The sequence below is a fragment of the Moschus berezovskii genome, chromosome 11 (assembly GCF_049115385.1).
Source record: "Moschus berezovskii isolate FMDL1 chromosome 11, NW_MosBer_1.0, whole genome shotgun sequence".
Taxonomy (NCBI): Eukaryota; Metazoa; Chordata; class Mammalia; order Artiodactyla; family Moschidae; genus Moschus; species Moschus berezovskii.
In genome coordinates this window covers 33907041-33921824 of record NC_142470.1, presented here as the reverse complement: position 1 = coordinate 33921824, position 14784 = coordinate 33907041, and the positions used below count along the sequence as shown (strand labels likewise).

The 14784-nt window shown below is 55.1% G+C and overlaps 1 protein-coding gene across 4 annotated transcripts in view; it reads left to right on the top strand.

Annotated features, from left to right (window-relative positions):
• OTOF (otoferlin) overlaps positions 1 to 14784 on the top strand; it is a 91345-nt gene that overhangs the window by 29509 nt on the left and 47052 nt on the right. For 2 of the 4 annotated variants that reach the window (XM_055399605.2, XM_088841726.1), the window contains exons 4-6: positions 5922 to 6021; positions 8690 to 8871; positions 14359 to 14403. In XM_055399605.2, coding sequence (XP_055255580.2) covers positions 5922 to 6021; positions 8690 to 8871; positions 14359 to 14403 — 327 coding nt within the window. The remainder of the gene's footprint in view (positions 1 to 5921; positions 6022 to 8689; positions 8872 to 14358; positions 14404 to 14784) is intronic. The other 2 variants (XM_088841728.1, XM_088841727.1) reach the window with 1 other exon arrangement.

The window sequence follows — 14784 nt, the reverse complement described above, 5'->3', positions numbered from 1 at the left end:
GTCAGGAAAGGCGGAACCACATGGATCCAAGGATTCTGTGGATTTTATCTCAGGCCTGAGAGATCTCAGCTGAGTACTTGGAGTAGGCATTCCAGGATGGCTGGCTCAGGGCAGCCCATCATTCAGGCAGCTGCCTCTGACACCCACAAGAAAGTTCGTAAGATACCCTACCGGGGACCCCTAAAGTAAGGCAGGATCTTCTTCCCTGGGATGAGAAACTGGGTGACCTGTGAGGACAAGAGAAACAGGAACATGCACAATAAGGTGGATGTGGGGGAGGAAGCGGAAGTTGAGGACCGGTAGGGGTTCTGGGTGCCCCAGCAGGACCCACAGTAGATGGCAGAGCACTGGGGAGCTTTAGAGCTCAGCTGGAGCAACCCTCACTGTGCAGATGGGGAAACTGAGCCTCAGAGAGGAGACCGAGGCCACAGGGATAGACAACAGTGGAGGGGGTGCTAGGATGCTGGTCTTCCTCCTCCTCTCCTGATCCTCAGACTCCCAGAAATCGGGCTATGTGAGCAGTGATGGTGGAAACCAAGGATGTGGAAGAGACTGCTAAATCATCTAAACAAAAGCTGCTAGATCAGCCACTGAAATGCTGGAAGCCCTTGAAAACATGAAAACTCCTGCTATAAACAAATCAGAAGTATTTGGTAGATTGTTTAGGAAATTGACTACCCTAACAAAGAATAATTGACATTATTATCTCCCTAACATTGGAGAAGGAAGTGGCAACCCACTCCAGTGTTTCTGCCTGGAGAATCCCAGGGACGGGGGAGCCTGGTGGGCTGCCATCTATGGGGTCACACAGAGTTGGACACAACTGAAGTGACTTAGCAGCAACAAAGAATATGCTGGAATACAAGGCTTTGATGAGTTGTTCTAAAAAGCCAACAAGGGGAGAGACAGCGGGGTGTGTGTCTACTCTGATTCTCCTTCTTTCTCTCTCCCTGCCTTCCTTGCCCCCACCTAAGAAAAGGCAGGAAACCCCCACAAGGGGAGGCATGGGCCTGGTAGGAGAGAGTCTTGCCATTCCTCTGAAAGCCTGGAGAAGGTCCAGGGAGCTGTTGGCGGCAGAGGTGGGATGGGGAGGAGTGGTGGTTTTGCGAACAACATAGAACCCACCCTGAGACAGGCCAGCTCTGGGAGTCAGAGAGGTAGGGCGGGTACTTGGAGTCAGGTGGGACTCAGTCTCCCACCCTGGAGTCTGGGCTCTATTTCCTGAGCCAAAGAAACGGCCCCTTTGGTGTGTGCCCTCTGTCCCCACTGTGGTCCGGCTCAGTCACCAGGCTCCCTCTGATGAGGGAGCCAAGCCTCTGGGGAGCCTCTGGGCAGAGCAATTAGCAAAGCCACACCCACAGCTTGGGACAGTGGCCCACCCCCAGCAGACCCCCATTACTCTGTGGATTGAATGATTGAATGACTGAATGAATGTCCCCTTTGGTCAGGAGGAGATAGCGTACAGGGTGGGAGGAACTAGGAGCCTGAATCCAAGTGGTCCTTCTTCTCTGAAGAACTTGGGGTGCTCCAGGAACCCAGTCACATGACTGGTGTATTTGGGGAAACTGAGGTAAAGGAGGCTGGTATAAGATTTAGAACCTGTGGCTCTGATCCCACCACCCATCACAAAGAAGGGGACTTGCTCTAGAAGCAGAGGGCAGTTTAGGAGCTGGCCCCTCACCCAGCGGTTGTAGCGGCTGTGGAGATGAGGAGACAGGGATTGAAGAAAGAAAATGTCCTTGTCAGGGGCCAGGAGATCCTGGGTCTGCTCCGTCCACCTTGAATGAGGTCCTCTTTTGAGAGCCTTGGGCTTCCCTGTGAGGACTCAGTGAATGTTAGATCCAGGAGATCTTGTACGAGCCCCTCTGCCTGTCCAGGGCCCTGTGAGAGGGGGTTGGCTTGACCCAGGCACCAGTCTCCTGGGATTCCTGAATAATTTAGGAGCCAGGAGAGCAGTGGAGGTCCAGCCAGGCCTCAGGCACTTGACACCAGCTCCCAGGGGAAAGCAATGAATTATTGACAGGTCCTGGAGCCTGGTTGCAGCTCTATTGTGGTCAGTCTGTGGGCCCGACTATGTGAAGGCCCCCTCCCTGCTGACTAAGTACCCGGGGATCCTGCCTCCACTCAGCCTGCCCAACTGTGGGCCCTGTTGGTAGGGTGGGTGGGAGGGGTACTCTCTTTGTGGTGGGTAACCCAGATGAGCTGCATAAGGGAGGCTGTCAAAAGATGGATGATTCCAGCTCCTTCACCAATAGCTCAGGGATAACTGAGGCCCAGAGACTGTCCTTGCCCAGGATTACATAGCAGAGTCAAGGCAGAACCTAGTCTTCAACCCAGACCTCCTGACCCGGGGTTGGCATTCCTTCCTGAAGAATGGATGGCTTCATGCCTGCACCTTCCAGGGAAAGGTCCCAGCTCTCCAGGGACGTGGGAGCCCACCTGGGCCCCCTCCCAGGCAACTCTTCACGTGGACCTCCCCAGAGGAGGAGAAGCAATAGGCAGACCCTGCTGAGCTTCCAGCCAGTCCAGATAGAGGGCAGCAGGGGTCGGGGTTGGATGTGGTCTCTGGGGTCACCAGACAGACCAGACCCGAGGCTTCTTTCCTACACCAGCTCCTTCCCCAGAGGATGTCCGGTTGAGGGCAGTGTTCTGCAAGAAGCAGCGTAAGGGCTTGTGTTTTGAAACTGTGTTTTCATAGCAAGCACGCTGGTTTTGCTTAAACAGTATGTTCCAGACATGTGAAAGGAGGAAAGTTTTATAAAAAATGTTTTTCTTTATTCTTTACATAAGACTAAGATCACATCAACTGTCCATTTCAAAGAATGCTATTGCAGGACAAACTCCTCTCTTATGTCCCTTGCAAGACTAAACTCCGAAACCTTGGTTAAGCTGGAAGGCCAGAGCCTTTTCTGAGCACTGATGGGGCAATAGCCCCATCCTGCCCCCTGGGGGTGTCTTGTCACACTGTAGCAGCTCTACGGCTCTCTGGGCTTCTTCTAGGGAAATGTTGTGCCTGCACACACAGCATTCAGCAGGTGCTCAACTGGCCCTAATAGGCCTGTTGGCAGTGGTAGAACAGGGGTTCTCAAAGTGAGCTCCCCAACCTCCATCATCAGCATCACCTGGACACAGGTCAGAAATAGCCATTCTGCTAAGTCAGAGCCCCTGGCGTGGGGCCCACTCCAAAGGGCTGATGGTACACATCTCTCCCAACTCTGTGTTCAGTGAGCTTCACATGGGAAGATTGAAACTGACCTTGGTAGGGGTATTTACACCATCAGTTCAGTTCAGTTCAGTTGCACAGTCGTGTCCGACTCTTTGTGACCCCATGAATCACAGCATGCCAGGCCTCCCTGTCCAACACCAACTCCCAGAGTTCACTCAAACTCATGTCCATCGAGTCAGTGATGCCATCCAGCCATCTCATTCTCTGTCATCCCCTTCTCCTCCTGCCCCCAATCCCTCCCAGCATCAGAGTCTTTTCCAATGAGTCAACTCTTCGCATGAGGTGGCCAAAGTATTGGAGTTTCAGCTTTAGCATCAGTCTTTCCAATGAACACCAGGACTGATCTCCTTTAGAATGGACTGGTTGGATCTCCTTGCAGTCCAGGGGACTCTCAAGAGTCTTCTCCAGCACCACAGTTCAAAAGCATCAATTCTTTGGTGCTCAGCTTTCCTCACAGTCCAACTCTCACATCCATACATGACCACGGGAAAAACCATAGCCTTGACTAGACGGACCTTTGTTGGCAAAGTAATATCTCTGCTTTTTAACATGCTATCTAGGTTGGTCATAACTTTCCTTCCAAGGAATAAGCATCTTTTAATTTCATGGCTGCAATCAGCATCTGCAGTGATTTTGGAGCCCAAAAAATAAAGTCTGACACTGCTTCCACTGTTTCCCCATCTATTTCCCATGAAGTGATGGGACCAGATGCCATGATCTTAGTTTTCTGAATGTTGAGCTTTAAGCCAACTTTTTTGGGCAAAAGCTTCAAGTCAGGACTGCCCTTCCCCTCTCCCAGCCAGTTGTTCAACAATGGCCAGCAAAACCATGGGTGGGTGGGTCCCAGTTGTCTGAATCTTAACAAGCCCTCCTGATGATTCTGTTCATGCTAAAGTTTCAGTCAGTTCAGTCACTCAGTCATGCCTGACTCTGCAACTCCACTGTTTTAGACCCTGAAGAGATGAGGCTACAAAGCCCAGTATATATTTTCATGCCTAGAGTCTGCTCTTAGAAGGGCTACACAGGACAGAAGCTAAGAGCCCACCTAAAGTTGAGACTCAAGGGCAGCAGCGCCTGGTCTCCTGAACCCAGCCTGGCACTTCAGTCTGCACTGCCCAAGCTGGGGAGAGGCCAGGATGCCGTGGGGAAGGTAGCTGCCAAGGGGCTGGTTTGAGAAGAGCCTAGAAGCCTCGGTGGGCTCTAGAGTGGAGGAATAGTGTGAACAGTTTCACCCTGAGGGAGGGTGGGACGAGCTGGCAGATGGAGCTCTGAACTTCAGAGGGAAGCATGCATTCTGACGGCTCCTGCCACTTCCTCCCCTCACATAGACAGGAGGTTTTTTTAAACAGTGTCTGCCCTCCAGAGTCCATCTGGAGGATACAAACATCAAACACATTAAAGTCAGATTCCACCTGATACCTCATCTCACCCAGAGTGGCCATTAAATTAACTGCATCCCTTTCTGCTTTCTCAGCCTCACTTTCCTCCCCTATAAGCCAAGGGCAGCACCCAAGAGCCCCTCCTGAATCACACCCTGTGGATGCCTGCCCCCCGAAGCTTTTGTCCCTTCAGTCAGAAGTGGTGTGTATGTTTTCATCTACCCCACATGGAATCACCATGTGAGAACATCTCTCTGAGTACCCTCTTCTCCCAGAGCAGTAACCTTCAAATTGTGGGGCAAAGTATGGGACAACTCAACTCAGTCAGCATTTATGGGGCCCCCACTGTTGTTCATTAATTCTAGCCAGTAGATTTTGAGATTTCCTGTGAGCCAAAAATATCAACTAGAGGCTGAAATAGGACACAGCCATTTCCTTGGAAAGGCTCACAGACTAATGTCACCCCCTTGACAATGACCAGCTTCCTGGAGTGCTGACTCTGCACTGGGTGTGCTGATAAGAACTTGGTACAGAGCATTTCTGTTGGTCCTCTAAGCAGTAAAGTAGAGGTATTAGTTCATCTTAGGAGAAATCTGAGACTGAGTGAGCCCAAGTTCGATGCCCAGGTAGCAGATAACTCTCTAGTAAGTGTCCAAGCTGGGCTTCCGATCCTCTCTCTCTGACTCCAGAACTGTGCCCTTTACATCACTGCCCTGCATCACCCCTCTAGGTACCTAGGGGGATGGGGAGCCCACAGTCAGGTGGGTCCTTGCCCCAAGGAGCTTGCAGAATGCAGGTGTGTGGAGGCATCACTCATGATTCAACAGAGGATGAATGAGCCAGTGGTGCCGGGGAGGAGCAGAGATCTTGGTCGTGATTAGGGAGGTGGAAGGGGGTGGAGCCCCCAGTCCTTCCCCACAGCCTCCATACTGGGCATCTGGAAGTCGCTCTGCGGGGGCTGAGCTGAACCCCGAGACGGCACAAACCTAAGGAACACAAGCCCCACCAGGTACCACGATCCCAGTCTGTGACCATCCCCCCGGGTGCTCACTGCCCTCAAGCTCTCCCAGGAAAATAGCTCTAATACATACAAATACACACAGTTGTTGGGTGTCGCAGACCCTCCTGGACATGCCACTCTGGCCAGCCCCAGCTCCTGGGCCACCTTCTCCAACCCCAGGTTGGAGCCCAAGCCAGCCCTCTCCTCCAGCCCACCAGTCTCTTTCACAGCCAGTCACAGCCTCTTGGGATATCAGCCTTGCTCTCTGACCTCTCCATGTGAAACCATGAAGACCATGCCCCTCTGCTGTCCACAGGCTGATCGGGACCTTCCGCATGGTGCTGCAGAAGGTGGTGGAGGAGAACCACGTGGAGGTGACCGACACGCTGATGGACGACAACAATGCGATCATCAAGGTGGGGGTGCCCAGAGAGTCCCTGGACATGCCCATTATTGGGTCACCTGGGGGCCTGTTCACCCCTGCCCCCGCCTGCACATAGCGTGGTCTAGGCTGAGTCTCCTTGTGGGTAGAAAGGTGCGTGGGAGGAGGAGACTCAGGTCAGACTGCTGGAGGCCGTGGGGGCCGTGGGGGAGCCCTTGAGGGTGGCAGACACTGAAGCCCTTTCTGCAGTGACAGTACGAGATGGGGAGTAGGGGACCCCCTCCCTTCTCCAGCAGGGGGCCTTCCATCTGGACCCAGGTCAGGGATCACGAAAGAGGTGTCCTCGTCATCTGAAAGCCAACCTGAGCCCTACTGGCCTCTACAGGCCATGACCTTCATGCCTGCCTTGGCATCTATGACTAGCCATTCTATGAGGGCAGGGACCTCTTTCTATTCTGTCTGTCACAACCCATCCCCGGACTTCCAACAAACACACGTGCACCAATGATGCACAGCCTGTAGGGACTTAATACACATCCAAACAAAGGAAGGGAATAAACCAGTCGAGATGCCCAGTCCCCAGGCTCTGCTCTGATGCATCTGTCCCCTTGAGCTCATTCATGCCCACCCCCGGGCAGCTCAGCCTAGTGGTGAGGAACACGGCTCCTGGATGCAGACCTTTGCTAAGCCACTCAGTAACTGTGTGACTCTGGCCGGTTACACATCATCTGAAAAGTGAGCAAAATCATAGTCTCACCTTCACAGGACTCTTCTGAGGATTAGATGGAAAGACACAGAAGGGGCTTGGGACAGTTAAGTATACAGTAAATATCAGGTCGGTCAAAAAGTTCATTCAGGTTTTTCCATAACATCTTACAAACTTTTTGGCCAACCCAATAAGATCAGTAGCTATTATTTCCTGACCTCAGTTTATCCAAATGTAAAATGGGGCTGCACCAACCCTGGTCCCATGTATGACCCTATGTAGTGGTCAGCAGAGCAACCTCAGAAGCAGGACTGCAGTCACAGGGAGCCAGAATGGAAGGAACCCTCTCTGAGGAACCCCAAGGGTGGGGCAGAAATTCCCTCAGTGCCTTGGTGGCTCGAGACACTTACCTGCTGAGAACAAGGGGCTTCTCAGCTTGGACCCAAAGAGGTCGTTCTCTCCACATGTAGGCATAGGCAGGGGTGGGGGGACCTCTTGAAATCAGGTGGGTTGGGGTCTCAGCAACCACATCAAAGGGAGAGAGGGTGAAAAACAAGCTCCAGACACTGGTGGTGTGGAGGACTTGGAGAGGAACATAGATGTCCAGAGGAAGAGAACAGAATGTGAGAAGTCAAACATGAGAGAGAACTGGGGAAATGGGCAGGAACAGACAGATGGCTCAGCCCAGGCCTTGTATTTCTAGAATCAGACGTAGGAATTCAGTTGAGGAAAGGACTTACAAATTATCTAACTCACCCACCACCTACCTCTGCCACCGATTCTATGGATGCGAACTCTGAAGTCCTAGATGAAGAATGGATTTAGCCAAGGTCAAACAGCTGATCAACAGCAAAATCAACTCTAGGACCCTGGACCTCTGATTCCAAGGCCACCATTCTCCCACCGTAACAGGCTTGGTCTCACCAAATGGACCACATTTGCTCAGTGGGAAGGAGGTGGGGTTTAAAGTCAGCCAGGCTGGGCTCACATCCCAGCTCTGTCTCTTATTAGCTGTGTGACTTGAGCAAGTAACTTAACCTCTCTGATGTGTTAGGTAGGGTAGGTTGAAGTGTTGGGAAGATCAAATGAGTTTACATCAAGCATCTTACCATGATGACTAGCGCAGTGAGGATTCAGAAAATGTGTGTATCTTTCCCTTCCCAGGGGAAATGGAAGGCTGGCATCCCGAGGCCCACTCACTGAGTGAAGGCTGCAGGCAGCCTTGGGTTGAGGAAGGGATTAGAATGAGTCCTCCCTGTGCACCGGGGAGAAGCCAGAGCTGAGAGGAGGGCAGTGGCCCAACGATACAGAGCAAGAAGCTGAATCAGGATTCTCAAATGCACAGCATGGGTCCAGGTTTAGGGCTCCACGCTCCCCCAGAGGAAAGTCCAGGGTGACCCTATGGCACCTCCTCTCCAGAGTAGGAGGGTAGGTGTCAGACGGGCAGGAAGAACTGCTAAGACCACGCCTTTGGAGGGTGCCCAGGGTCTGGGCTCCTCTGTTGAAGGGTTCACGTCATCACATCCCAATGAGCATCAGGAGTGAGGGGACATCAGCTGACTTCAGGCAGACCACCCCTTGTCCCTGCAGGCAACCCTTGTTCTGAGGACAAGGGGGTGACCTGTGCCCTGGGGACACTGGAGGATGCCCTTGATTCTGTGCACAGTGGACTCAGAGAGCCCACCCCCAGCCCAGGCCCAGCTGTCCAGGTGGGCCTCCACCCCAAGCCTTGGGCACCAGGGTGGGAAAAGAGCCATGTGCAACAGGATCTGGAACCAGATCCCCTTCCGTCGACTGAGTCTGCGCTTCTTAGTCTTTCTGAGCCTCTGTTTGCTCATCTGCAAAATGGGAACGTAGTGGGAGGACCGTCCCTAGCTCGCTCTCCTTCAGTGAGTTAAGGGTGTGGAAGGACCTTGTAAAATCATGGAGCAGCAGAGGACATGGGATTATGATTGTTCCTGCCATCCCAGCCGCTCAGCATCCCTCTCTCCTCCAGACCAGCCTGTGCGTGGAGGTCCGGTATCATGCCACAGATGGCACGGTGGGCTCCTGGGATGATGGGGACTTCCTGGGGGAGGAGTCCCTTCACGAGGAAGAGAAGGACAGCCAGGAGACAGATGGGCTGCTACCAGGCTCCCGCCCCAGCTCCCGGCCATCAGGCGAGAAGAGTTTCCGGAGGTAACAGGCTGGGCCCTCTCTCCCCAAAGACACAGGGAGTGTGCCTGGGGCCTGGTGCCCCTGGAAGGCCCCTCTAGGCCTGGCTGGGCTCGGAGCACAGAGCTGAGTTGCTGGAGAGTCAATATAAGAGAAGGAAAGGGGTTTCTGCAGCCTCCCCTCACCCCCAATTCCAGAACTCACTGGGGAGGCAGCAGAGTGTCTGGAATCAGGCCCAGGGGCCAGGTCTCCCCCTATGCTGAGGGAGGCGACATTCCGGGAGGGCGGGGTCTAACATGAGTAGAAGAGGCCAGACGTCTAGCCTCCTCAAAGAAAGGGAAAAGTGGACAGGAGGAGGCCCTGATCTCTCTGGCCCAAGACCCAGCAGCGCCAGACTAGCCCCAGGCAGCCTGGCTCAGTGAAGACCCAAGGGAAGGGCAGGGGTCCTTTCCTGCCGGGGTGAAGCCAGCTGTCCTGGTCGGGACCTGGCCTCTCTTCCATTGAGAGGACAGCATCCAGCACCCTTGGTGTCCAGGAATCACATCCGCAAAGTCCAGCCACACATAGAGGACAGGATGCTGGGTCCAAATGCACTATGTTTCCAAAAAGGGAAGTGGAATTGTACCACTCTTAGAGCCCAGAGAGGCAGACTCTAGGCTGGTAAAACACTCTCCGCAGGTCACTGGAAATAAGAAACACAGGTAAGTCAGTGGTGCCTCAGAAGGATGGGGATGGGTTTGAAGAGAGGGGGTTATTCCCCTCCCACTGGAAACATCTCCCTCCCATTTCCTTCCACCCTGTCCTTTCCAAGTGAAATTTATTCAATGCTTGTCCTGAAAAAGACACAGATTCTAAATTAGGGTAATTGAATTTTATATTTTATTTGTATGAATACATTTTCCTTTTTTGCCCTTGGACCACTCACCTCCACCTGTACACAGACAGGCAGACAGACACACACACACACATATAAGCTTAAGACCCTGGGAGCCAAGTGAGGAGTAACAGTCATAAGATCAAAGGAACCGTGCCTGCGGCAAATGTCACTGGACCTTCGCCTCCAGGCCAGCCATGGGGTGGGCGGTATCACCCAAACCAGTTTGCAGCCGGTCCTCCTTAGACTTCAGGCTGGGTGGCATGGAGACGACATACAATCTGGCCTCAGGAGACACAGGCCCGAGTCCCAGCTCTGCCATTTACCAGCCTGTGACCCTTGGCCCATCACTGCTACCTCTACAAGGGGGCCCAGGACAGTAGGAACCCCTACCCTATTGCTGGGAGAGCCGAGGGATTGATGGAGAGTCAGGCTATAACCGGGGTGCCAAGTGCTACCCCACATGAGGGCTGGTGACAAACAGGTTGTTGGCTGGACAGTGCAGGGGGTTAGGAATTGGGGTGGAAATGGTGAAAGAGAAGGGACACAGTGGGGGGCGAGCATGGGGACAAGGACACGAACGCTGCCATCAGGTCCCCATCTTCTGTCCCCTTAGAGAAAAGAGCTTGTCTGAGACTACCAGTGGGCTTTAAGAAAGCTCTTTAAGAAAGGGCTTTCTGGGGACAGACTGGACACCTCTCGAGGGCCGTCAACTTCAGGGAAAGGAACGCTGGCTCTGAATCAGGGAAGCTGAGCCCCAGTGAGTCGCATCCTGCTGCCACTAACTGACTGAGTGACTTTGGGGAAATCACTAGCCTTCTGGGTCAACAACAACAGTGGGCTGAGCATCCTGGCTCCCAGCCCGCAGCTCTGACGTCCAGAGGGAGGCAGAGGTTCTCTGGGTCCTGTGGGGCGCACACATGGGGAGCCATCCTCCAGAGTTCTGGGCAGCCAAGAGGGCAGCAGGGTTGCTGCAGCTCAGGCAACGTTGAACAAGGTCCTCTCTCCGCCCACAAGTAGGCCAGGGTGCTGCTGGAAGGAGCAGTGAGATGGTGCAGGCAAGCCTGAGGGGCTTTGGTCCTGGACCTGCAGACAGTCCTGGGGCCCTCCTGACCCTCACACAGCCTCTCCCAGGGCAGCAGCAGGAAGCAGGAGTGAGAGGAGGGGTTTACCCTGGGGACTGGGAATGGGAAGAGGTTGACAACTGCAGACAGAGCTCCTGGTCTTCCCGGGGCCACTGGCCTGCGCTGGAGGGGCTGGGTGAGCGTGAGCATGGATTTCCAGCTGCATGGGGGCTGCCAGCACAGACCCTGAGAGTGCCCAGGGGTGCTGTCGCTGCCACGCGTTCTCCGGCCAGGCCTGGCCATGCAGCCGGCAGACCGGGGTGGGGCAAAGCGGTGAGGAGAAGGTAGCGCTGGTGGAGAGAGCCTGGGCTTTGCTTTAGTTTCCTGCAGCTGCCTGCAGGGGCCACTGGGGTCTCGGTCAAGAAGTGTGGGGTTCTGAGGAGAACTTGAATTTGGTCTCGCAACCCTCAGTGTGTCTCACCCTCCTCACATAGGGGCCGGCCAGCCAGGCCTGTCGGCTGTGGGGTCTGGGAGGAAGCCACGGGCTTTGGGGCCAGAGAGCCCTTCTGAGAGAATGTGGCCAACAAAGGGACAGGGAAAAGGAAAGGAGGCCTGTGTCTCAGCTCTGACCTTAAGTCCGCCTTCGCCTGCATCTGCCCTCCAGCCCTCAGCCCCTCCTGGGAAGGCCCATCCCCTTGTAGGTCAAGGTGTCCAAACTACAGGTGCCCCTCTGTTGTTTTCCCAACGACTCATTGCTGGCATGCAGCAGGGTCTCGCCTGGTCATCTGGACCCACAAGGGTCTGGTGTGGAAATCCACTCCTCCCTGTTGGTTGCGGCTGGGTGGGATGCAGGCTGGAGAGGCCGGGGTGGGGGGCTGTGAAGTGAATGGCAGGAAACAGCCTCAAGCTCAGGTCTGGTGGCAAGAGATATCCATTCCTTGGAGGGCAGAGGCAATGATGTGAGGGTCTCCTTCAAGGGCCTGGCTCCCCCTGCTGGGCTCCTGCCATCTCACCGTCCCTCCTGGAAGGGACCTCTGTAGACACTCCTCTACACTGCCAAGGCCTTAGGGATCTTCCTGGAAGTTCCCCTCATTGGACCTCAGGGAAGGTTTGCTGGTAGCTCTGCCCCCCAGCCCCCAACCTACCACCACCCTCACCCCTTGCCTCCCATTAACCCTCTCCTCCTATGGTCCATCAATCCCAGGCTCTGGCCAGTCGCATGCCCTCTGAGTCACTGTCTGCTTGTCTAGTCCCTGTTGGCTAACAGTGCTGGCCTGTGGCTGGTGCTCAGCCAGTGTCCCCTTCCTTCCTCCTCCCTTCCCACAGTCTCCATGTTACCCCATCACAACTTGTTCTACCCCGAGCAGCATCTGACTATTTGGCCCAAGATCCTTCTCAGATGATGTCACCCCATCCCCCTCCAAGGGCCCTACCAACAAAGCTGCCCAAAGCCAGAGCTTCACCACCACCTGGGCCCCGGGTCGGGGTCTCACCCACTCGCAGGGCTCCCTCGCCTCCCTACCCGCACCTCCCTTGCCGTCAGTGCTGCAGAGAGATGGAATGAATTACTAACTCCAGGGGCACTTTGTTCTCAGGAGCAAAAAGTCGGGGTTCTGGGCCTCCGTATGTCAGTGAACACCTGCCCCAGTGTCTGAGGAGAGAGGAGACTTTAGCCCTGAACACACACACATGAGCACACAGTCAAGTGCCCGAGTATTTTCACATGCTTACCTGCACGTACGTTCTATCTCTGGGTGACACCGAGGTGCTCCACACACCACCGGGTTCTGGGAAGGATCCCCTGTTAGAAAGGACAAAGAAGGGAAGCCAGCTTTAATCTCGAAGCTGCATTGCAGAGGCATATTCCAAGACTCTCTCCTCCTCATTCTGTCCACCTGCCTGGCCCTACGGCCCTCCTCCTGCCCACCACCCTTCCTGGTGTCCCTGGAGATGTAGGGGTACCTCTGCTGGGTCTCATCCTAGGGGAGGGGAGGGAGGGAGTCACTTCTCTTGTTCTCCCTCTGGGTCATTCTTCTACTCCAGTGGAGACCCATGGAGACCTCCCTCCTATGTCCGGGGCCAGGGGGCAGTGGGCATGTGTGCATGGCTGGGGGCTCTGATAGAGATGCACACGAGACATGTGCCCCAGGGGGTGCATAGACGTGTATGTGGAGGAGAGTCAGCACACTCAGCCTCACCCCCAGAGTGCAGGGTTCCCAAGGCCACTCCCCTCACCTCCCTCCACCAGGCTGAGCCCCAGATCTGCAGCCGCTCCCACGCAGCCCAGAGGAGCTAGGGTCAAGGCCAAGGTGAGATCTGTGGTGAAGCGGTGCTCAGGAGACTCCTCCCAAACTCAGCCACTTCACCTGAGGTGGGGGTCCTCTTCAGCCCAGAGGCCGCTGTATTGATTCCCTACCCCCGCCCCATGGTTGCTTCTAACTGTGCAGCCAGAGCGCTGGGTGTGGGAGCCTGAGGAAGAGGTGAGTGAAACTGAGAGAGAGAGCTTGTGTGTGTGTGTGCGTGTATGTGTGTGCACGCACGCGTGCATGTGTGTGTGTGTGTGGACTGAAGAACAAAACTCACCTGGCCACACTGGAACACTAAAAACACAGTGTGGATTCTAGGAGGAAAGTCAGGCCTGTCCAGGGATTCAGGGAGGGGTCCCCTAGCAACATGGATGACCACGAGGTCAAACCTGTCATCCCCACCCTTGTGGGCTGAGTGATTGAGGGCAGGCCACGCAGGGCTGTATAGTTACTAATATTAATGCTAGCTGTAGTCACTAAAGTGGTTGTAGCAAAATCAGGAGAGTATTATTTTTCACAAAAAAAGGGGCTTTTCCCTTCTCCATTTCTACACTGAGAGTGTGGACCTGTGCAGGCCCCTTTGCCAGCCCAGAGGCCTGGAGTGTGTGAGGAGGGGTAGGGTGGGAATGTGCCAGCATCAGGGAAGCGGTGAGAGAACATTCCAGAAGGGATTTCTGGAAGCCTCCCTAAGGAGGAGGAGGAGCCCTGCTCTGAACCCTGGAGCCACAGCTGGCTTATTGCTGCAGACCCAGAACATCCTGGGCCCCCCTTTCTTCTCTGAGTTCCTCAGAGCCTAGGGGCCTCTTACTCCATTATAGGGGATCAAGCCTGAGGAAGAGAGCCCAGTGGCCGGGGCCTGGGACATGGTCTGGCTCATCTAACCTTGTGTTCCCTGTGGCACCTGCAACCTGCATCCTGAGATCACCAGACCCTGACCTGGGGCGGGGGGAGATCGCGGGGACCCTGAAGCCTCCTCTGTCACCAAGGCTCCAGGTTCTCCTGGGTTTGGAGGCCCACTCCTGAGAGCTCCTCTCTCAGAATCAGGATTACAGCCCCCCACCCCCAAGGCAGAGCCCAGGGACGTGGGACCCCTGCCCAGCAGGCTCAGGCTTGCTGACATGAGAAGCTATGGGGTACAGGGTCTCTGGGACAAGGAGGTCCCCCGGGATCATGGGGGTCAGCAGGGTCAGGGACTAAGTCTGCAAGTGACTGGTTCACACCCTCTCACACACGTCCCCTTGTCTCCTCATTTCTTCCTCCGACTCAGCAAAGGCAGAGAGAAGACCAAGGGAGGCAGAGATGACGAGCACAAGTAGGTGTCCCCGGCCAGGGCGGAGCCCGCGGGGCTCGTGAGAGGGAAGGGTCCCCAGCACAGCGTGCAGGTGGCGGGGGGCCCGGATCCGAGTGGAGACGGCACTGGGCGAAGGCAGGGCGAGGGAGTCTCTCCATCTGAACACGGAGGTGTCAGGGTGGGGGCGGGCCTGCTGGTTTCCACTCCCTCCTCCCTCCTTTCAGCGTCTCAATCCCTCCTCCACTTCCCTGCTCAATCCCCCATCCCTGTGGGCGGGCTTTCCTGTGAGGGAGGGAGTAAGGACAGCCCATGAAGCCAAAAGCCGCCTCCTCCTGGTACCAAGGCAGGGCCGGGCAGATGGACATGTGACCCTGGAGGCCCAAGGAGGACAAATTCTGGGTG